The following is a 25,599-nucleotide window of genomic DNA, read 5'->3' on the forward strand; positions in this document are numbered from 1 at the left end:
CGTGATTCAGCTCTTTAAAGAGGAACCTAAATACAATTTGTATGTTAAAAAAAAAGATGTCCTGGCTGAACATATAAATGCTAAACATATTTCCAGTAGCCAACATTGTAACTTTTGTTTTATTCTGCCATTTACGTTGGTGGAACAACAGTTGTGATTGTCAACTTGTCATCAAACAATTACCATGTCTACCCTATCAGCATGAGAGGAAGCATATATATATTCACTCTGTCAACTCGCCTAATATTCCTTAACAGTTTTCAGCATCCCACACCACCCCGACTCCTCACTCTTGGCTTATTCTTTCACAGCCAGGAATACGGGGAGTACTCTGGGTTCGGGCCGAATACCGAGCCCGGAGCCCTCTCCTCGGAAAGCACGCCAAATACGCATTTATTCTATCTGACTTAGCCTACTTGTAAGTGTGAACTCGTGAATGTATATCTAAGTGAAACTTCTGTAAAAAAAATGTACGGAGGCCGGGACTTGGTTTTGTCCATCGGGAATTGGATCATTTGTTGCATCCCAATTCAGAGGCTGCATCCTTCTAAGGCCGCATTCGAAGGCCGATTGCATCACCACTGCTTGACAAAAGCTATCCCAATTCGAAGACTTCTTTAAATGCGGCCTCCAAATCCGTCTTTCGTTTCCTGTGAAATGAAGGATACATCAGATTCAGAAGGATCCTTTGCAGCTTTGCCTATCCTAAAATTCATTGCACGTTTATTTCAAAATAATAATGATGATAATATAAATCATTTATAATAAATACCGCAATATTCCATAAAAAAATGTTTTGTCAATTTTGATGGTGACTTTAAAGTAACTTTCCGCTATATCAGTCAAATCCTCGGCTATACACTCCAAATTGGCTAATTGCGAATCGGACAAGAGAGCTCGGTCAAATGACTCCGGTCGGACGGATTCAGTTCGATTCTTGAGCGAATCGTTGTCCAACCAAATCATTGAAAAGGTCCGACTCGTTCAGAATAGGACATCGCTACTCTTGAGCTATCATTATAAAATAGCCTACTATTATTTTAAAATACAATTAGTGAAAATAGCGATTTTTTATGTCATCTGGTTATTTCGTTCTAAGAAAATATATTTTAATGGAAAAAAAGATCTAAAAGACACAAACTGAATCCATCCTGTCCTCGCGCCACCCCCGTCTCTTCCTTCCAGTTGGTCCAGACTGGATTAGAGCGCTGCAGCATCAGCGGATGATGAGGAGTGAAGGCCGGGCCGCTGCGCCCCTCCACCAGCCGCATGTTCCCGCACACCGGTATCACACAGCCCTTAAGGAATGAGCCGGGGGACTCTAGAGGATAGCAACCTTTTTTGGGGCATAGCCACTTAACAGAAACGGATTTCCTCACCAAAGCCCACGTTTAAAACTCTGCTGGCTGAAATCACTGCAAGCTAGCAGCAACATCACTTGGCAGAACAGGGGAGACGTGTTCCTGTGAGCTGAGCACCGCGTACATTCCTCCGGTTGCTGGATGACAAATGCCAAGCCTATGGATACAGAGATTTTTAGTCGGAATGGGGGGAATTGCAGGAATGCTTGTGCCGTTGTTTGGGAAAACCGGTTATGAAGTTTAACCGCTGCTAAAGCGGTGACTGTGAAGCTCGTGTGTTTTTGCAGTCAGCACAATCAAGGTGACGGCAGCTAGCCCGTTAGCTCTTGAGCTATCCGGGTAGTGTCTGACAGGGAACAGAAAACGCACTGAGCGCGTCTGATATCAAAATATCCTTATTGTTAAATTGAAAGAGCAAAGCACATGATACATGTGTGTGCACTTTTTATTTGCACGGTGCACCTCCTTATTGGATACTAGTGCTGGAGGAGATGCTTGATATCTGGGCGGGGAGAAAAACTTGACTTATCTATGAGAATTTGATAATAGTACATATCAAACTTGTGTGCTTTTTTTTTTTTTTTTTTTTTTTTACGTAAGCCGAATATCTTAATGTTAACCCCTTAAATCCCGTGGTATGTCATATCGATTCTGGCACTGTAACGTTACTGTATATTTTTATAGTGACTGCGTTACTTATGGTTGGTGCCATGCAATATTGTCGTATCGTCTCTATATTAAACGCATTCCGGTATTTGTTTACCGAAAATACACCTGTCTCGGACTTCTTTCAGGTCGAAATGTCCTGTAAATGAGTCTTTTGTATCAGTTTTTTTGCAAACACACGGGTTTCTCAGAGCGCTGGTAACAGTTAGCTTGGATGCCAACGCTCAGGACGGACAGATGATGATGATGATGATGATGATTCACTCCACGGGAATATGAGGAAGTTATCCTGAACCGAGAACACGGCTTCGCGTTCACGAGAACCCTGCGGTTCCCGATGGTGAAATTATCCAGCGGCTGTTTGATGAGCAGCAAACGAAAGCCACCTCTCCTCGGGTCGCCTCTGAAGTCGAGCTGACAGAAGCTGGTGGGGTTTTGTTTGAAAGACTTGAGCAGGGTGTGACCGCACTTCGTTTAAATGTTACATGCTGCACTGTATAAATCAGCAAAGCTCACTATGAACGCAGCCTGGAATTTCTACGTCAACCCGTGTGGATGACGCCGCCGCCGCTCGAAAATAAACCGTCTCTAAGGCAAAAGTCAAATTTTTTAATTATTTCGGCTGAAGAACCGGTCTGTTAGCCATGTAGCTGGCTGCACATGACCGGACTGGACTTCTCTGACTGATGTCTAGGGTGTCAAATCTTTTTTTAGTGTGTTGTACGTGTAAGTGTAGATGTATAGCGTAGTTATTTTAGCGTCGTCGCTGTGACTGTTTCTGGTTGCTATGGCATTTTTAAACGGTCCCAGACTGCTGGACTGGGCAAACTCTCCTCCACATTTACAGTTCAACAGATATGTCCTGACTGGTTATAGACCCATTTCCTCCGTCCAGGAGTGTATCAAGAGTCTCTTCTATCTGCACAATGAGCTGGGAAACATCTACACACATGGTGAGTGAGATGTTGCCTCCAAAGAGGAAGCTGACAGTATACCCTCTCTCTTTATGTGCTTGTTAACTTACATGTCATCTGCCTCACTTTTTGTCATTGTATTACTAAAAAAAAAACTTAAAAAAAACTTGGTACCACTTTACAATAAGGTTCATTAGTTAACTACATTAGTTAACATTAACTAATAATGAACTGCACTTATACAACATTTGTTCATCTTTGTTAATGTTAATTTCAACATTTACTAATACTTTATTAAAATCTTGTTAACATTAGTTAATGCACTGTGAACTAACATGAACAAACAATGAACAGCTTTATTTTTTTTAACTAACATTAACAAAGATGAACAAAAACAGTAATAAATGAATTGCTCATTGTTAAGTCAAGTCAAGTCAAGTCAAGTTTATTTGTATAGCGCTTTTCACAATACAGATTGCATCAAAGCAGCTTCACAGTATTAAATTAAAATAATACAACAAAGTTTGTTTCAAGAGGAATTTATTGATTGATAAAATTAAATTAAATATCCCCAAAATATCCCCAACTGAGCAAGCCAAAGGCAACAGTGGCAAGGAACCGAAAAACTCCATCAAGTGACCTAATGGTGTCCTAAAACTCCATCAGGTGCCTTAATGGAGAAAAAAAAACCTTGGGAGAACCCAGGCTCAGTCGGGGGCCAGTTCTCCTCTGGCATTGGATAGAGGCCGGATTGTAGTTTGAACTGTAGGATTATATGAATGCCTGGCTGAAGAGATGCGACTTTAATCTAGTTTTAAACTGGGAGAGCGAGTCTGAGCAACGAACAGTATCAGGAAGACTATTCCAGAGTTTTGGAGCCAAATGTGAAAATGCTCTCCCTCCTTTGGTGGTTCTGGATATCCTAGGTATGACCAAAAGCCTTGAATTTAGTGATCTCAAAGAGCGCGATGGATTATAGGGCGATAGAAGATCCGTTAAATAGACTGGAGCTAAGCCGTTTAGGGCTTTATAAGTCAGTAGCAATACCTTGTAATTAATACGGAACTTTATAGGTAACCAATGCAGTGATGATAAAATCGGTGTTATATGATCATATTTTCTTGATCTCGTAAGAACTCTAGCGGCGGCATTTTGGACTAACTGTAGCTTGTTTATTGAGGATGCAGGACAACCAGCTAATAAAGCATTACAGTAATCCAGTCTCGAGGTCATGAATGCATGAACTAACTTTTCTGCATCAGATACTGATAGCATATTACGTAGCTTAGCAATGTTTCTAAGGTGGAAAAAGGCTGTTTTTGTAACATAAGAAATATGATTTTCAAAAGACAGGTTGCAATCGAGTATAACACCCAGGTCTTTTACTGTAGAGGATAAAGTAACAGGACATCCTATGATGTTAAAGTTGTATTGTGCGAGGTTTTGTGGGCGGTTTTTTGAACCGATAAGTATTACCTCTGTCTTGTCTGGATTTAATAAAAGAAAATTACGCGTCATCCAATCTTTTATATCTTTAACACACTCTGTCAATTTGGAAAATGTAGCGTTTTCATCCGGCCGTGATGAAATATATATTTGAGTGTCATCAGCATAACAATGGAAACTAATTCCATGTTTCCTTATAATATTTCCAAGTGGCATCATATATATTGAAAATAACAGGGGGCCTAATACAGATCCCTGCGGCACTCCATAGTTTACTGGAGTTATGATCGATTTTTCTCCATTTAAATAGACAAAATGGTAGCGGTCAGATAGGTATGATTTGAACCAGCTTAGTGCTTGTCCTTGAACACCAGTATAATTTTGTAGTCGATCTAAGAGTATTGTGTGATCTATAGTATCGAACGCAGCACTAAGATCAAGTAAAACTAGTATTGAGATACAGCCTTGGTCAGAAGCTAAAAGTAAATCATTTGTGATTTTAACGAGCGCAGTTTCAGTGCTATGATGCGGTCTGAATCCAGACTGAAACTTTTCATAGATATCATTTTGTTGCAAGAAAGAGCCCAGTTGAGCGGACACCACTTTTTCTAATATTTTAGACATAAATGGAAGATTTGAAATGGGTCTATAATTTGCTAGATTATTATGATCTAATTGTGGTTTCTTAATGAGAGGTTTTATAACTGCCAGTTTAAATGTTCTTGGAACATGACCTAAAGATAAAGACGAGTTAATAATATTGAGGAGAGGCTCTTCCACTACAGATAACACTTCTTTCAGTAGTTTAGTTGGTATAGGATCTAATAAACATGTTGTTGTTTTAGATGAAGTGATAAGTTTATTTAACTCTTTTTGTTCTATAGTTGTAAAGCACTGTAATTGTTCTTTCGGGGTGATAATTGAAGCTGAATTGTAAGGCGCGATTGAAGATTGAACGTTTATAATTGTGGTTCTGATGCTTTCTATTTTCTCAGTGAAGTAGTTCATGAAATCATTACTACTGAACTGTAACGGGATATTTTGTTCGGGTGACGTCTGTTTATTTGTTAGTCTAGCCACGGTGTTAAATAGAAACCTTGGATTGTTTTGGTTGTTTTCTATTAGTTTGCGGAGGTGCTCAGCCCTGGCAGCTTTTAGGGCCTTTTTATAACGTGACATACTGTCTTTCCACGCGATTCTAAAGACCTCTAAATTAGTTTGTTTCCATTTACGCTCTAAAATACGGGTTTCTCTCTTTAAAACATGCGTAGTATTGTTATACCATGGTGCTTTATTTTTCTCTCTGACCTTTTTTAATTTAATAGGTGCAACCACATCCAATGTTCTAGAGAGAATGGTGCTCATAGTGCTAGTTAGTTCTTCTAGTTCATCTGTTTGTTTGGGTTCAGGCAGCAGCTGAGACAGATTAGATAAGCAATTTGAGAAATTATCTATGGTGGATGGGAGGATTGTTCTGCCTGGTTGATAACGCGACGCCGCATGACATATTACAGCAGTACGTAATATGCAAGTTACCATGTAGTGATCAGTGACTTCATCACTTTGTGGAATGATATCTATATCGGTTGGATCGGTTCCGTGTGATATAATTAAATCGAGTGTATGATTAAGACGATGAGTTGGTCCGGTGACGTTTTGCTTGACCCCAAATGAATTTAATAAATCTGTAAACGCAGCTCCTAACGCATCATTTGGATTATCTACGTGTATGTTAAAATCTCCAACAATTAATGCTTTATCGACATTGACTAATAGGTCTGAGAGAAAATCTGCAAACTCTTTTAGGAAATCAGCGTAAGGCCCTGGCGGTCTATATACGGTAGCCAAGGCTAGAGATAATAGGGATGTTTTTCTAACATCTAAGAGCGTAACATTTAGTACAAGTACTTCAAATGAAATAAACTTATAACCCGTTTTCTGAGTAACATTTAGAATATCTTTATAAATGGTTGCAACACCTCCGCCACGGCCAATCAGACGGGGCTCATGCTTATAACAGTATCCAGGAGGAGTAGACTCATTAATACCGAAATAATCATTTGGTTTAAGCCAGGTTTCAGTAAGGCAAAGTACATCGAAGCTATTATCTGTGACTATTTCATTTACAATAACTGCCTTAGGTGTGAGTGATCTAATGTTTAGAAGACCTAGCTTTAGAAATAGTTTTTGTTTACTAATAGCAACATTTTCTGTTTTAATAACAATTAGATTTTTCCTAGATCCTGCATTAGATTTATTATTTGATCTCACTAAACGAGGAATAGACACGGTTTCTATGCAATGTTCTACACTAGTATTTATATCAGTTGAATTGGTGCAGCAGAGACTATGATTTGGACTTTTGGTTACTAGTCAAAGGGTATTTAACATTTTGGAGATGTTATCTGACAGAAGATCCGCTCCGAATCTGCTTGGGTGTAAGCCATCAGCACGGAAAAGCCTAGGACGCTCCCAAAACAGATTCCAATTATTTACAAAGAGCAGTTTCTGCTCATTGCACCATGACATTAACCATTCATTTAGCGCAAATAATCTGCTGAATTTTTCATGCCCTAGTCGGTACGTGGGAAGCGGTCCTGACACAATGATCGTTGTTTCAGGCGATGTGCTGCGTACCGTATCGATTAGATTCCTGAAGTCTTTCTTCAGAATCTCCGTCTGGCGCAGCCTGATGTCGTTCACTCCCGCGTGCAGGACCACAGTTCCGACGCGCTCGTCACCGTTCAGGATCTCGGGAACGCGAGCAGCGATTTCAGAAACACGAGCACCAGGGAAGCAGTGACTTTGCACCTTACTTGTACCTAACGTAGCGTGTACGTGCCGAACGATGGAATCGCCGATGATCACAGCATCGCGTTCTGTTTCGCGTAGAGGGGAGAAGCGGTTTTGTGTCGATAACTCGAAAACCGGGAGGGTCGGAGAAAGTCTTGGTCTAAACCTGACTCGCGTCTTCCGCTGCGGAACCACCCAGGCTTCGTGGTGGCGTGTTGGAGCCGGAGTGAACGAGACCATGGCTGATTGCGACCGATGCTGAGGAACGCACGGAGTAGACGCGGTCGGAGTCAGCGGGTTAGTAACGTTAAACACTGATTTGTGTGCGTCGGCGCGTGATGTTTCAAGAGCCAAACACCGGTCTCTCAGCTCGGCCTGTCTCAATAAAAGGTTGTGGATCTGTTTCTCAACAGCTTCCAGCTCAGACTGCAGTGCGTGAAGCTCAAATGTGTCCTCACCTGCACCAAGCGGTAGACTACTTACATCTGATATATTCGCCATTTTAACAGATGGACAGTGAGTTAGCAACGAAGCTACCAGTGATGCTATCAATATTAATACTAATTTATATTATAAGTTTGTTTGTAAATGAGTGTGGAGAAGACGCGTTCAGCCGTGATCCACGGACGTAACCTTTAAGAGTATGCAGCGTTGGATCACTAATAGGCTTGAGACGCGTCTGCTCAACAGTCCGCGTTGTAACTATGAGGTTTTTTAGTGGTAGGGGTGTAGAGTAGACGCACGATAGGCGAAAAAAAAGTGTTTGTTTATAAGTGAGTGTGGAGAAGACTCGTTCAGCCGTGATCCACGGACGTAACCTTTAAGAGTATGCAGCGTTGGATCACTAATAGGCTTGAGACGCGTCTGCTCAACAGTCCGCGTTGTAACAATGAGGTTTGAGCAGTAGTGCTTCTCAGTGAGGAAGAGTAGAAAATGTTCGTTGTAAGCGGGTTTAAAGAGAAAAATCAAGAATTATAAATCAAATCGATAGAGCTCCAAAAACAACAACGCATTCAGACGCAACGCATGATAATGACAGGACAAGACATTATTCACCGTGTTTGTTGAGTGTTTCTTATTCACCTGAGCTTTTATGAACTCAAAGGCGCGAGAGAAAATAAATAAATAAAAATAGCTGAGCGCAAGGGTGGCGCGTTAACAGGCTAGCGAATTACTAGCGTGTTATGCGTCAGGGTTGGGTAAGCTGTATTTAGTAGTAATATAAACAACTAGAAATTGTAGTAAATGATGGTTCAAAACAAGGAAATACGAGGCTAAGACGGAGCTTACAGCTCCGAAGCAAACACACTCACAGCAGGCAGCGAGAAAAATCAAGAATTATAAATCAAATCGATAGAGCTCCAAAAACAACAACGCATTCAGACGCGACGCATGATAATAACAGGACAAGACATTACTCACCGTGTTTGTGAGTAACAAACAGGCAAGACATTACTCACCTATGTTAGTTAGTTCATGTTATTTAATACATTAACTAATGTTTAATAAAGGAACCTTATTGTAAAGTGTTACCAAAAACTTACTGCTTAAACCTTATGCATAACTTCAATCATGTTAGTAAGAGCTTTACCCATCCTGGCTGCTTCGGTCTTACCAGTATTTGCATTTGTATTACCCATTCATAGCTATAGTCTAAACCCTATTTAAATGATCAGTGTTGCTATACCATCAGAAACAGGAAATGGTCTATATTTCCTACCTAAGGAATGAGCGTTTGTAAACTGCATCTTACTGGCTCTTTCATAAAACTACGTGTTAATGGAATAGTTCACCTGAAAATTGTCATTATTTATTTATGCTCATATTGGTCTTAACTTGTATGAATTTCTTCTGTTTAGACACAAAGGAGCATATTTTTAGCATGTCCTGAATGTTCTCTTTTTCATGCAGTGACATCTTATTAAGTCCTCATTCATTGTCAAGCCTGAACATTTTTGCAAAATCAGTGTAAAAAAGTAGTCCACATGTCTTGTGTGCTAAATATTTTAAAGTCTTAAGGCCAACTCTACTTCTTAAGGCCAAACCTAACCAACACGGACAATCATCATATTGTAGTACATTAGTTCACAGACATTCCACAACCTGAAAAAACGTGATCCAACATGTCCAATAAGCGAAAACAAGTGTAGACCAAGGCTGTGTCCAAAATCGCACCTATACTATTCCCTACATTAGTACACTAGTATAATATAGTTCTCTTGGGGAAGTGAATGAAAACGAGTGAGCAAATTGGGACACTGAGTGTGCCTGAAGGGCTGCCGCTTTTGCGTAGTTTGTTATTTAATTATTTGAAACTTACCAAACTGGAAGCTCCAGTAGTAAGATGAAAAGATTTATCTTGAACTCTATCAAGGAAACTATGTATAAACTTTAATAAACAATTTAATAATCAATAAAAAAGGGATTTATATCTGTATGATGTTACGCTGTAGCCACAGTGGACCAGCGGATTGGAAAATGAATGGATGGATGATTCAGCGCCATCTTCTGGCGAGACTCGGGAATTCATTCAGTGCACTACTCTCACAGTGCATTATGGGTATTTTCTAGCCATTGAGCGTTCATTGGTTGTACACTCGTTATTGCGGTGCATTGTGGGATTAAATGAGTGCACTCGATAATGGCCACTATGGTTTTGGACACCAAACACAAATGGCTGTCCCCTCCCCTTAAATAGTGCCCGTTAAGGGTAAAGGAGGCGATCTCGGACATAGCCCAAGTGTGCCGCACATGTACTGAAAAGTGATGCCAAAACATTTGGCTTGGGCTATGAGCTAAACTAAAAAATATAATTACACTTGAAGTAATTATTTTCCAAAGATGATTTCTGTCATTTTAGGTAGTTCTTATTACGCAGACGTATGTTCAATGTTCGTTTTTCCAGTAAGTTTGGTTTTAGTTAGTTATTTGATGCTATAAAAACGGGGTGTAATGTCATGATCGACGACAGCTGTGTTTGCAATTGAGTCTACAGGAGAGGGTGTATGGGCGGGATCTTGATACTGCCGCTCCACATAAAGCCCGGGACACTCCAAGCCTCTCGCCGGCTGTCTCAGCCAAAAAGTTGCTTTTGAACACATCAAAAGGACTAAAGGCGACTGTCAACTTTCACGTGCGTTCTGCGCCTGCGTAAATATCTAAGTAAATATCTGTCTATATCAGCAGGCATCAATAGTCTGACTATTTTCGTCATTCAAAAAGGGCAACCGAAACTAAGACTGCAGATATACAAACTGTACAAAGCAATGCTTGCTTACCATTATGAATATCAATCACGCTGGTCATTTTCTTCATTCCAGTCGGCTCATGTTATTAAAAAAATATTTGCATTTGAATGCTCAGGTAAGATGACATAAAATTATAATAGACTTCTGTCTGTACCGTCTTGACTTCTTTGCTCGCTTTCATCACTTTCGCTTTTATTCTCGTGCATTGACTCGTTCGCTAAGCCGAACAGCCAATCAGAGTTCTCTCTCTCATTGACAGCGAAAACCCAGATGGCATATGACTAGAGCCAATGGTGTGGAACACACCAAAAAAACGAAGCCTACTGATGCTCAAAAACAGCTGACAGTGCCTGACGGCCGACCATAGGCTTCGTGTGTCCCAGCCTTAAGGATCACTGCTGCGCAGACTCGGGCTCCAAATGACGTAATCGGCAACGACCGTTTCAGGGATATTTTGGCCTAATTTTTCTAAAGTGGAAGGAAATGGAGGTTTGTTCACTGCAGGGTCCCCTTAACTGTGGGGCTGCACCGGCTTTGTGATTTTGTGTCCTTTTTTAACCTTGACATCTTCAAACACCATTGAATGGAAAAGACAGACCAGTACATTCTTCAAAATATCTCCTTTTCTTTTCCGCAAAAGAAAGTCATAAGGCCAATTCACACTGCACAAACGCCAACAAACAAACTTTGTTGGGTTTCGTTGGAACAGTGTGTTGCCCCTGTCGGCATCTGTTGGTGTTGGTCAAGGTTTACACCCACTCTGTGGTTTTGTACATCACTATATATGCTGCAGTTTGTTATAGGGATGTCCCTAGTCGATCTCAAAGATCCTTTATTTTACAAAAGCTGTCATGCTGGTGTCATGCAGTAGGTTGCGGATAATTCTCCTTCAAGTGGGTTTGCCAACTGCCATTAAAAGGAAAAAAAGAAGCTTAAATATTTGTGTGTGCCAATGAGGTCTATGCTGCTAGCATGTCACACACGCATGTTCGAGTTTCTGCGTTTAGCATATTTGATGCACACTTTTGTTACGAATCCCTCGAAAGAAATTTATTTACTGTTTATTTTTATCTGCCCTAAGACTGTCTGAGACATTGCTATGGATTGCGTCTTGCTTCGAACTTGACTGACAGAATGGGACTCTGGTACTGTGAGCTTCATGCTTTCTAACCTTATCTCCACTTTTTTTTCTTTTTGTTGTAATTAAGGCTCCGATATACTTCAAGCGAAATCGAAGAATGAACTGATGTCATTTCGAACAAAATCAGGGCAAAATTAAATTCGTTTAGAGTTTGTTTTGGGAGTTCAAAACAGCTTGTCAAAGCGAACTTTACAGAAAAGTTTGCTCTGGCTAGTCAACATCTTCGTACTACCATTAGTCCATGGCAATAACGTAATAGATAGGTGTGCTCTGAGGCTCCGCCTTCATTCACATGGAAATCTTCTCTGGTTCATTTCTTCTGTTCAGTTCGTCCGCACGTGAAAACATGAACGCAATGAAGTTATACACTTCTGATGAAATGAGACACTGACACTGTTTTTCATGTTTAATTAAATGTAAAGCTGCTTACTTTTAAGCAATCTGTTGTGTGCTTTATAAACGTGACGTGACTTTACAAGAGTGCTGAATTGCAGAGCTCGTGCAAACATATCTATGTTGCTATGATCAGATGATTTTCCTATGCTTTCTTAAAAAATGCTTGCTGTTTTCTAATTTTTGTTTTGTTCATTTTGTTATTGAGAGGAAAGCGCACAGAACATATTTAGATTTCGAACTTCTTTTTACCCATAAGTGAAGAACGAAAAAGAACCATGAATATATATCTGGGCCTTTTTTTTTTTCAGAATCAGAAAGAGCTTTATTGCCAATTATGCTTACACATAAAGGAATTTGTCTTGGTGACAGAAGCTTCCAGTGCACAGACAGAATGACAGCAACAAGACAGATAATAAAAATAAAATAAGTGAATAAAAATAAAAATATTAAAAACACACTATAACAAAATAGATAATGGACAATATATGCACAGTATGTACAGTTAAATAGAGTGGAAGGGAATGTGAATACGAGGTATTGTATGCTAAATAAATACAAGTATAAATAGCGCTGTGCATTGCACATGTTTATTGCAAAGTGGGGGCATTTAACTGTTCATGAGGTGGCCTGAGGAAAGAAACTTTTATTGAGTCTGGCTGTTCTTGTGCTCAGTGCTCTATAGCACCGACCAGACGGCAACAGTTCAAAAGCTAGTGGCCTGGATTATTCTGCTTATTGTAAAATACAAGAAGTTTATATCTGTAGTCCCATGTGACTGTGACCACACAGTCTGTTTACAATGTCTACCATTGTATAAGATTTTTATTTACACCAATGTCTTTATAAAGAGTGTATATATATGAAGAGTTCAGATGCAAAAGCCTCCAAGTGCCATCTGAAATTTTCTTCTAGAATGATCATTTTTATAAAGCTTGTATATTTAAGTTAAGTAATTTCACTTAAATGACAATTAATAGGTAATTTGCATTGCCATTTAAGTGGAATTATTGAACTTAAATATACAAGCTTGATAAAAATGATCATTAGATGGCACTTAAAGGCTTTTGCATCTGAACTCTTCATATATATATATACAGGTATATATATATATATGTGTGTGTGTGTGTGTGTGTGTATGTATATAGTATGGGGCTTTTCTCTTAAATGGATACATCTTCTTAATCTGACAACCATGCGCACACGCTCTCTCTGAGCTGCGTTGATAATCTGACCATATTGTTTGCGACCATGGTTGGTGAATAAATGTGGTCTGTGCAACCTTTGTGCTACAATAAAAAGTAAAAATTTAACATAATTTGGTATAATTGGAATTAATATTAGGAATTTCACTTTTTAGCATGATTTTTCATAATGTAAAGCGCTTGAAAACTACTGAGCCACTGTCTGTTTGCAGTATTTAGACATCTCAAAAATGGGGGAAAAAAGTATTTAATCTTTGCGGTCTGTCTGTACGAATATGCATTTGTGGAGTGATCTGAATCTGTATTTTGTCATATATATATATATATATATATATATACACACACACACACATATACAGTACAGGCCAAAAGTTTGGACACATTACTATTTTTTATGTTTGTGAAAGAAGTATATCTGATTTTTTTTATTTTATATTGTGATATATTATTACAATTTAAAATGATTGGTTTTCAATTTATATACTTTAAATTATCATTTATTTCTGTGATGCAAAGCTTAATTTTCAGGATCGTTTCTCCAGTCTTCAGTGTCACATGTGACATCCAGTCTATCACATGATCCTTTAGAAATCATTCTAATATTCTGATTTATTATGAGTGTTGGAAACAGTTCTGCTGCCTAAAAAAGGTTAAAAAGAACTGCATTTATTCAAAATAAAAAAATATTTTGCTAATAATATAAATCTTCTTTACTATCACTTTTTATCAATTTAACACATCCTTGCTGAATAAAAGTATTGATTTATTTCAAAAAAAGAAAAAAGAAATTACTGACCCCAAATTACTGACCAGTAGTGTATATTGTTGTTACAAAAGATTTCTATTTTTTTTTTTTTTTTTTTTTTTTTTATTCATCAAAGTATCCTAAAAAAGTATCACAGGTTATGAAAAAATATTAAGCAGCAGAACTGTTTCCAACTTTGATAATGAATCATCATATTAGAATGATTTCTAAAGGATCATGTGAGAGACTGGAGTAATGATCCTGAAAATTCAGCTTTGCATCACAGAAATAAATGATCATTTAAACTAAGTATAATAAATTGAAAAGCAATTATTTTAAATTGTAATAATATATCACAATATTGAAAAAAAATCTGTATTTTTGATCAAATAAATGCAGGCTTGATGAGCAGAAGAAACTTCTTTCAAAAACATAAAAAATGGTAATGTGTCCAAACTTTTGGCCTGTACTATATATATATATATATATACAGTATATATATATATATATATATATATATATATATATATATATATAATTTTGTATATCATTTCAAATGAGGAAATTGTGATTAATAATCTGATGGAATTAGCCTACTCCATAGTTAATAGATGCCGCTGCCCATGAGAAACTCTGCACGCACGGCCCTGTATACATTGGATTTATTTTAATAACTTTAATGTAGGCCTACTTGAAGTGTGCACCAGGCACTAGGAAAATACAAGTGTCGGATCAGGACTCAATATCAGTAGATACTCAATATTCAGTGACTTGGATCTGATCAGATCGGGGGCACAAAAAAGTAAATTGTGTTGTATTGCAGTGAGCAGTGTCTATATAAGCATTCTAGTGCATTGGTTGCCGAGAGGAAATATATAAAATTGTATAATCAGGCATAAATGCCATCTCCAAAGGAATTTCTGCTTGTAAACTTGTAGGCTCAATTTCAGTCCTGTGTGGAACCGTCAAAGCTGGGTCATGATTTGCCTGCAGGTGTACTGTCATATACACCCTTCCCTTCCAAGAAACTCCCATGTTGACTAGTAATATTTTGTTGTTGCTATACAGAGCTACAGTATACAAAGTTTCAAACATCGTCCAGAATACTAAAAGCTAGGGTGAAAGAAATAGTAAAAGCAAATATATATATATAATAAAAGTCTTATTATATTGTTTTATGATGAAGAGTGACACATTCACACTAATTTACATTACTTAAAACCTGTGATAAACACGTCATCTGTGCACACTCTCAAATTTGCTGTGTGTTCCCAAACCAATGCTATTTCAGAGTATATTTCGGAGTGTTCTGGCCTAATGTAGTCAAATAAGCAGAAATTAGAGGTTTAAATTGAGCTTAACTTAGTTTACACAGCTTAACTTGACCCAAGAGATGAATTTGCACCTGGTTGTCCTTTTTTAAGCTGAAATATATGAGCATTTGCTCTGTGTCTCTCTACTGTTTTGACTGGTATAAATACCTCCTGTTAGAGTTTGTAAAGAAGCACTGACAATAATGAAGATGGAGGAATAAAGATTCCTTGTAGATATCGTCTTTTTTTTTAACACAGGCCGATTTCCATTCTTGCATTTGAATGCAATCGATGTGCATGATCCTTTACAGTTTGCTTTGTATTTAAGTTTTACTTTGCATGATTCGTATGCGCAATCTAATCCCACGTTTGCATGCCATGTCTTCACAGCAACATTTGTTGTTCTTCATAGGTTCCTACCTGTAACATCTGCTGTTTAAAACTGCTGTTTAAAGACACTTGACTATGACTATTAATCTTTTCTGATCTGTTCCTGGTCTTACCACATTTGCTGATGTTTTTTTAGGTCTGTGGGCTTCTCTAACCCATGCACTTTTTGTCTGGCCACTGATGGAGGGCTATGATCTGATAGCAGGCTTCTGCATAAATTGATTGGCACTTGCACATGCACCACAAAACTGAAGGCAGAGTTCACTCAAAAATGAAACAAAAATATATTATTTCATCCTCATGTTGTTTTTTTATTTTGTGGCCTTTTTTAAATTGTCCACACAATAAATTGTTCATTGGAAGAAAGAAAACAAAAAGAACATTTGAACATACTTCTGTGTGATAAGAAATGCCTAAAATGACAGAAACCATCTTTGGAATTGTAATTGTTTTTTTTTTTTTTGGTTTGGCTCGCATCCCATTCGATTACATAGAAACTCGTGGAGAAACATGAAACATGGAGAAAGTCTTTCGTTCATAAGGATATTTTAAAGGGGTGGTTGATTATGATTTCACTTTTCTAACTTTAGTTAATGTGTAAAGTTGCTGTTTGAGCATAAACAACATCTGCAAAGTTACAACGCTCAAAGTTCAAAGCAAAGGGAGATATTTGCTTTTAAAGAAATTTCTTATAAGGACTACAACAAACGGCTGGTAGGCTACACAAGCTTCCTCCTGGGTTCGGGACATCACAGACCCTAAAATTTACATAAACCCCGCCCCCGGGAACACGATTTATAGATTATCATGACAGAATATGCTAATCAGTGTCTAGAAGATTAACTACACATAAGCTACATAAATTCATTAACTAACTATTCAAAAATGTTGTCTACATGTTGTCACTTCTTCTTGAGTCTCTCCATCTTTGTCTGACTCTGGTTTGGACATAAAAGGCTAAAAGTTTTTGAAATGTTCAGGACACAAGCTGTTGCAGCTCTGCCCCCTGTGTGGTGCGTTTTTGCTCACCCTCAAAAAGTGACAATTTTAACATGCTATATAAAAATATCTGAGCTAAAACTTCACATACACACTCTGGGGACATCAAAGACTTATTTTACATCTTGTGAAAATGGCATTATACCACCCCGTTAATGAAATCTGAGAGATGTCTGTCCCTCCATTGACAGTGCACGCAACTACCACTTTGATGCTTCAAAAAGTAAATTTTTTGGTGAACTATTAACCCTTTAAGCAAGTGTCCCTTTTTACACTTTCAATAGGCTAAAGTGTGCATCAACTATCCAACAACTATAACAATCATGCTTTGTTAAATGATAATTATGAAATAAAAAGTTGTAATTTTGAAAAGTCAATTATGAATTATGATAGTTATGATTTACCAAAGCATTATATAGGCCTAGGCTATACAGTTGTAATCAGGTTTATTATCAAAATGTATAGACTTTCAGCTGATTGCAATGAACAAATCAAACAAAAGTAGGCCTTATTGAAATATCTCAGCACAACAAATGTTTCAAGTGGTTTCCCCAAATTCAACTGAAAATGCAACTTTTAATGACTTCTGCACTGCAGTCTCAAAATTATTCAACCCCATTCATGGCAAGCATCTTAGTACTTAGCAGAACACCCTTTTGCTGTTATGACCTGCTGCAAAGCTACCTTAGCTCATCTTAGCTTTTTCTGTCCAGGTAGTGTAACCACTGTTCCTTTAACTTTGAACTTAAGACTTTCCAACGATGTCTCTAGGAACATTTAGTGCCTTTGCTATCTTTTTGTATCCTGTTCCTTGTTTGTGAAGGGCGATGATATCTTCTCTTAACTTTTTGGACCATTCTTTTGACATATTTCTAACATGCAGTCAAACGTGACACTCAACAAACCTAGTTGAGATATGTCATGTGTTCTAGCTCAAGCACACCTGGTGCAACTAATGAAGCCGATTTGTGCTGTTGTGAGGGATTCTATTCAGGGGGTTGAATAATTTTGAGACTGCAGAAGTCATTAAAAGTTGCATTTTCAGTTGAATTTGGGGTAACCACTTGAAACATTTGTTGTGTTGAGCTATTTCAAATTACTTTTGTTTGACTTATTCATTGCACAAAGCTGAAAGTCTGTCCAATTTTGCCAATAAACCTGATTTGAAATGGGGGTTGACATTTTTTGATTACAACTATATCTATATCTATCTATCTATATATATATCTATATATATATATATATATATATATATATATATATATATATATACATATACATATACATATGTACTGTATGTACTGTATGTACAAAGCATAAGTGCCGCTCAAATGCATGTACTTTTCTAGGGTAAAGTGCATGTTCTCTAACAATAGTGTCTTTGTCAAAGTGAGAGTTAAGCCAACAGAGATAACTCACTCAAAATAGAAGTGCTAGAAGGCATTGGTGCTTTTACCTGACCAGGGTAAGTCATTTGACATTGGGGTGAATGACAGCGGCTAAGAGAGAGTCACAAATAACCAGAAGATTGTTCAAGATTGTCTTTTTCTTGTACTTTGAGTCCCTGTTATAAAGCCACTAACTGTTGTTTACTGCTAAAGATCTTTGTTTTAGCATGTAGTTTGCATTTTGGCAGCTGCTGCTAAAATTAGCACAGCAAAGCCACTGAGACCCTCATTGCACTGGGCCGTACCCTGTGCCTCCATAAATCCATGTGTTGTTTAGGCGGCAGCGATTCAACACAAGGGACGTAATGAAACACTCTAGGGCCTGTCTGAGCATAATGTCCAAATACAACTTTCTCGCTCTCTTCATGGGCCGTTTGTGTTTTAACAGCACTTCACGCGTCTTCAGTACACAATGACCCTCCTGAGCCTCGTCGTCTCACTGTTTCTTTTTCTTCACTCAGGAATCCCTCTGCTCTGCTTCTTGGTGCTGCTCCCGCTCAACATCCCCTGGTCGCAGATCACCGTGACGTGGCTCGGCGTGGTGCACTTCCTGGCCTGCTTGTCGCCGCAGCTGGGCTCAGTGGTCTACCACCTCTTCATGAACCATGAGGGCGGCGAGCCCGTCTATAAAACCCTGCTCACGCTAGATATGTGCGGAATCTGCATGATCAACACGCTAGGTCAGCATCTCAAACTGCGGTTGGATCAATCCGAGCTCTCCATCACATTATCTCTCAGTACATCTTTTCAATTCTGTTCTCTATTTTCCTCTGCTGATTTTTTTCCTGACACCTCAAATTTGATACTTTTGTACAGGTTGTTCAAACCTGATGAGGTCACCTGATGAACTGATGTGTCATCAGGTCATTTTTAGCTGTGATTATCAAAAACAGGCTGTGTTGCGATAGAGACCCGTGTCACAGCAGCCCAATGAATAAGTAAAATGTGTGTTTCCCCCTTATCTGTGCGTACTCATGTTATATTATTGAAAACAGTGTTGCTCAACATGCTGTAACAAAGGAAATAAAGAAACAAAGAGAAAACAAAAGGAATCCATTGAAGTGCCTTACAACAAGACAGTTTTCTCTGTTGTCATGTGTCAAGCAGCACTGAAAAGGCACTTTCACAGCCCTTCCATTGTCTCTTGCTCTGTTTATTTGATAAAGATCTTGTCAAATTTAAGGTGCTTTTTCTTAGTTTTTATAATTATCGACCATTAAGTTGGGAAACAAAGGAACATTATAAATATATATATATATATATATATATATATATTACATTTTATTATTTGTATATATAATTTGGGGTGATTGTATATATTAGGGATCATAACCGTCCAATGCCATCCTGAAATATTGCTATCATATTTATTTCAGTAAATATGCCATTTTTTTTACAGTGTACAGTGGGAAGCAGGTGTGTTAAATACACTCAAAATTCACCTATGCTTGAATGATGAACTATACAGTTGAATAATAGGTAAAAAGCTTAGCTTGTCATCTTATTAACACTATGTTTTGGTTCACAGGAGCTCTACCCATCGTGTACAGCACTCTTCTCTGCTACCCCTTCACCCGCACAGTGGCTCTGCTGATGTACATCCTGCTATCCAGTTACGCCATCTACTGTGCCATCACAGCACGAAGCAGAGTGCGGCGTCTGCGTTCCTTCGCCTGGCAGCTGCTTTACCGCTTCTCGTTTTTCCTTCTGCGCTCGGTAGGTGTGGGCGGAGGGAGTCCCACCTCACTGCGCCACTTTCTCACCATGGATGCACTAGCAGTGTTGGGCGGCGTCATCAATATCACGCGAATCCCTGAGCGTTTCCGCCCGGGCCTCTTTGACTACTGGTGCAACAGCCATCAAATCATGCATGTGCTGGTGGTAGTCTCCATACTGTACCTACACTGGGGGGTGCTGGATGACTTATTGTGGATCAACACCTATCACTGTCCCACAGACTGACAGTGGCCCCTGCTAGTCTGGAATCGTGGGTAATAGGGCGCGAGGACCTCTTTTAGTAACGAGTCGTCTGGGAATGCGACGTTAATGGGCAAAGAACGGTATGGGTTGGGGGAGACTGTTGTGCTTTGTATATAAATGTGTGCACGAAAGTCCATAAGAAGTGTTTTACATGTTTTTTAGGAGACACCAGTGCCAGCTTCGACACACATGCTTGTTTGTGCTGTCAGTAGCCAGAATGTACATATCTGTGTTTGCATAAACATTGTCTGTGCATGGCACTGTTTAGACCTACTAGCTCAAACAAAGGCAAATTTTTTTTGGGTTCGATGCCTACACATATAGGCGTATACACACACACACAGGATCTGACATCTTTTGATGTCATATATTCACCAGCGTTTAAAGCATTTATTAAATAGCCTCTAAGTTTAGTTTAGCTGAACAATAAAAGATAATATTGAGCCCTCAAACGATTGGCTCTCGAAAAGCGAGATTTAATGTATCACAATCTAAAACTCGTTGCTCAAAATAGCATGGCTTTTGTGAAAACTAATTACGGTTTGTCTCTATTCTCAATTTTGCTGGTGACACAAACAAAGATCGCTGGTGTGGAAATGTATCCACCTCCAACTTTCAACTTGCTACTCTATTGCAGACTATGCAGCATATCAGATGTTATATCAATGCTAACACTACACACACACACAAAATGTACTGTAAGTCCAGTCTCACAGCAACATTTACTGGAAATACTTGAGTTTATTTTAGCTGTTTTATCATGCTCGTGTCTTTTTTCATGCCGTCTCCCTGTTCAGGTTCATATTTTTCACATTCATGCCAGTTAGCTGTAAGTGAAGGGTGAAGGGGTCATTCCTTGGTTTGTATCCTTTATTTATTTATTTATTTATTTATTTATTTAAATATTTATTTTTTTGCTAGGTGATTCAATTTGCTGAGTGCTCTTTTTAATTTTTGGATTGCCCTCTGTGACTTTGATCATGTTTGTTAGCATCTAAGGGGCATTTATTTAATGCACGACTAATAACACCCTAGGAAACATTTCACGTTACCTGCAGAAGATATTTTCTCTGTTGTGCCACTGAGCAGTCGATTCAACCTTGTACACTCGTGGTTTTAATATCCTAGTCTGTAGTTTGGAAGATTGGATTTTGTACTGCTCTAAATTAGATTTCATTTCTTTCTGACCTTTAACCTCAATTATCCATGTAACCTTGGATTCAAGACAAAGCAAATTATTTTCTTAATGGCCTGCTGTTTGCTCAAAGGCTTTAATTCTCTGCTGGCTATCCTCGACCAATGCACACCTGATGTTCCTGCTTAATCGGATGTGGAAGAGGAATATTACACTCCAGAATGCAGCAATATTACACATGCCGATACACTATGAATTCCCCAATGAAGACTAGGGGAATATTTGGTACTGCTCACTTGTCACTGCCAAATTAATGCTATATATAAGGTTTATCAAAGTGTTAAGTAATGGGATGAATTTGATAGGACATAATTCATAATAGCCCCTCTGATTTAAGATACGTTCCCAAAAAGACTTCAAGTTTAACAGAGCTGAAAAAAGTCCCATCTATATCTACTTAAAATGTGATTTTAAGTAAAAAAAAAAAAAAAGGAAAAGCAGATTGCACTATGGAGATGTTGACATCCACCAAATGGGTTGTATTATGTGACTGCATTTTTTGCACATTAGAATTTGTTACCTTAGCATGCTTATGCACTACTGAGCGGAACAAACCAAGAATGACCCTTCTAAGGGCTGGTTCACACAAAACGCGTTTCCGTCGTTAAAAACAGTGGAACGGGGAAAAACCGCAAGCTCTCGAGACTCGTATTTTAAAAGTTGAACTTATTTTAATTTGAGTGCCGCGTTTTCAGAGCTTGACGTGAACGCAGAGGTCAAACACTTCATGGAATATGCAGCTGCCAATAATGGAAAAGTAGCGCAGTGGAATGTAAAAACGCGTTCTGTGTGAATGGCCCCTATCCCTTCCAACCTCACTAGTTTTAAAGAACGGACAAACAAATGACACAACTGTGATAACTACGTTGACACAATCACATTGTAGCTTTCAGAATGAACATCAGTGAGGCCTGCCATAAATTTCAGTTCAATTACCTCCAATATCCATATCACTGGCATTATATTTATCATTATTTATGATGATGTTTTACTGTTTGGAAGTTTTTGATGATATTTTATTTGAATACAACTACTACTGTTTATTTATTTATTTATTATTATTTTACCAGTTGGGGATCACATATCTTTACATAACAACAGTACTCTGATAGTCCTATTGCAGAGGTCAGACCTATTAGTGTAGAATCGGTGCATGTTTGGTAGAATGTTGCTCAGATGTATCTGACAAACACTTAAACACACTCTATGCCAAATTATCTGTTTTGGGGCTTCAGGGTGTCACACATGATGGTCCTGATCTTAGCAGACCAGCATGGTTTTAAATACAAGCCACAAATACAGGCCAATTTATCCCAACCCCTTTAATGCTATTATTAAATGAGAAACATTAGACTCTAAAATCAAGTGGTGCATGGAAATACTACTAAGCCAATCCCCTTTAACACAACATGCGATTTCCAAATGCTTGTGCAATGCAGTCACTGACATATGTGCTTAATGTGCAGTAACAGAGCAAATGCATCAAATATATCTGTCTATAGAAAGGGAATGAAATCAAGAGAGCAGCCCAGAGGCAATACAACCATATCAAGTAGTTAACTGCACTGTTGATTTTTATTTTATTTTTTTACCAAAAGGGCTTTGGATCAAAGTGAAAACCAATTAAGAACTTAAAAGTCCATATGGGTTACGTAAATACCTGTATGTAGACTATATGCATAAAATGCAAGTGGCATACATACTGACATTTTTATATATTCATATTAATATTTAAAGCAACAATGTTGGAAGAAAATGTATTGAATGTTAATGTATTTCATCTCAATGACAGGCCTGGCGGCAGAGAATGCGGTTACATTGTTTAGTAGGGTTAGTGTCATAATAATATGTATGTACTACTATGATGTCATAATGTCATTAACACGGTCTTTGGTTTTTAAATAGTTTAGAAGGGATTTTATTATAGTTTGGTTGGCAAAATCTCTTTTTTTACATTGTGAAAAGTAGGGAGAGGCTGCAATACAGATATTTTGGTTTGAAAAATGGGGGTCCTGATATGTTATTACCTCTGAAACCCACTGGATAACTATGCATAATCAAAATTTGTACATATATACACAAACATGTTTGTACATGTGAATTCCAAAAACCAGATGTTTTGCCAGTTTTACCCGTCCTGAAAAGAGACAGATTTGTTTTGCTCAGACCATGCCATCCTGGGGTTTCCTCTTCTCAGGGTGCCCTGTCAGTGCTCACTTGTACTGAGTGACCTCAACAACTGATTTCGGGCCAGTTTTCTTTTCATCCTGTCATGTCTTTGCTTGTTCTGGTTAAGATTTGAAACTGAAAAAAAAAAAAACGGGAAAAAAAATGATGACAGTTCTATGTTTTTAAGGGCAAAGATCGTGATGGCTTGTCAGTCATCAAGCATTTGGACCATGCATCCTTCTTGATGCATATTGCCTTTGTGGGGCCGAATGTGTCCATAAATGCTGATCAAGAATGTGTTTATTTATATAGTTAAGTGATGTGAGAATGTGCAGAGCATGTTACATTGAAGCCCTAAAGCAAATGGATTGCATCATAACTCATGTTTTAGAGGAGGAACAAGGATGATATTCTCATGGATGATGTTCTCCTGTCTGTATATTCTAAATGTCCTGTGGTAAAAAAATAATGACATGATGTATGAAACTATAATAACATTTTTTTTTTTCTTAGTATGCAGGTGCTGGATAGCCTGTTAATGATCATTTAAAAACTACTCAGTTACATCTCGCATTATTATGATATTATTCTGAGATGGATTACCACTATCAATGATAATCATAATTTAAGTACAAAGGCTGAGAATACTAATGCACATAGGATGACAGGAGGTCTCTGAAAGATCTGTCGTTTTTTTAAAGGTTTTTTATTTATTTTATTTTTTATTTTTACTCTTGCTTGTATGTTTCTATTTATTTTGGTTGTTGTTTGGCACCATCTGGTGGCCACAGCACTCTATTGTCTTTATATGTCGGTTACAGCATAAATAATGTTCAGTTAAACCGTGTTGACATTCTGGATGAAGTCAGTCACGAAGGTCACTCGCTGAGCCACGTTGGCCATTTATCTTTCTTTCTTGTTGGTTTATTATGCCTCCTAAACTAATTTATTGCAAAACTTTGGTTTTACATAAACATTTCTTTCTTGTTGTAAATGGGTTTGTCTACAAGCGTGTGTCTCTGTTGGTTTATTAAATATGGGCCTATATTTCTATATGTCTATTTGTGTCCACGGTTACATTTGTTCACACAGACAGATCTTCCAAACCCCATGGTCTCCTGCAGCGATTGTGCAATAAACTGAGGTTTATATTTTTTAAATGGTCTCTTTTGACTTTCTTAATGGTTTGTTGATGTAAACAGGATATGTCTGCTTTTTGACCCACTTCAGGTTATTCATATTTGCTATGTTTATTCTCACAGGTGTGTGCTTGTTAAGTGCCTTGTGTAAAGTTAAAATCACTTTTTTTTATTACTTTATTTTATTTTATTTATATTATTATGTTGCTCTATATATTAAATCTGTCCCTAACTTGTATCTAACTTTCCCCGGGTCAAAAATAACTGTTAAATAGATAGTTCACCCAAAAATGAAAATTCTGTCATAATTTATTCTCCCTCGTGTTGTTCCAAACCTGTATGAGTTTCTTTCTTCTGCTGAATACAAAATAATATTTTTTGAAGAATGTCAATAACCAAACAGTTGATGGGCCCCATTGACTTCCACAGTATTTTTTTTTTTTTCCTTTCCATTCTATGAAAGTCAGTGGGGCCCATCAACTGTTTGGTTACCCTCTTTAAAATATCTTCCTTTGTGTTCAGCAGAAGAAATAAATTCATACAGGTTTGGAACGACATGGGGGTGAGTAAATGATGACAGAATTTAAATTTTTGGCTGTAGGCTACTATCCTTTTAAGGGATAGAGCCTAACTAGATGCATATAATTTTATAACACTACTCGTCACAATACATGAAAATGCTAAATGCTTAATTACTGTGCAAAATACGCAATGCCAGTGCCAGTTTACTTTCTTACTAAATAAATCTGAACGTGCACATTATATTAACGTTAGGCTACCTATTTCCAACATGTACAGACGGATGGAAAGTAACATTTGTTCAAGACAAAATAAAAAAAACAAAATGATTTATGACTTCTTATTGTCAAATATTTATATATATTTTTTAAATACATTAAAAAGCCATCCACAAAGATTTTAGAAGAAGGTTAAATGATAAACTAGTTCAAACCAAATACCGTACGTGCTGTGAAACAGGGCAAAACAAATGGATCTCTTTCGAACAGTTCAAGAAGCTTTCGCACTATTTATCATTTGGGATGACAAAATTTGT

The 25,599-nt window shown here is 37.9% G+C and overlaps 1 protein-coding gene across 1 annotated transcript; it reads left to right on the forward strand.

Annotated features, from left to right (window-relative positions):
• Nucleotides 1–1,237: 1,237 nt before the first annotated feature.
• paqr4a (progestin and adipoQ receptor family member IVa) lies at nt 1,238–24,566 on the forward strand. The gene is made up of 3 exons (XM_082143412.1): nt 1,238–2,980; nt 18,524–18,742; nt 19,591–24,566. Exons 1-3 carry the CDS (start codon nt 2,815–2,817, stop codon nt 20,022–20,024), a joined length of 819 nt encoding a protein of 272 aa, XP_081999538.1. The 5' UTR covers nt 1,238–2,814; the 3' UTR covers nt 20,025–24,566.
• Nucleotides 24,567–25,599: the final 1,033 nt, after the last annotated feature.

Source organism: Leuciscus leuciscus, assembly GCF_965113295.1.
Source record: "Leuciscus leuciscus genome assembly, chromosome: 1".
NCBI lineage: Eukaryota > Metazoa > Chordata > Actinopteri > Cypriniformes > Leuciscidae > Leuciscus > Leuciscus leuciscus.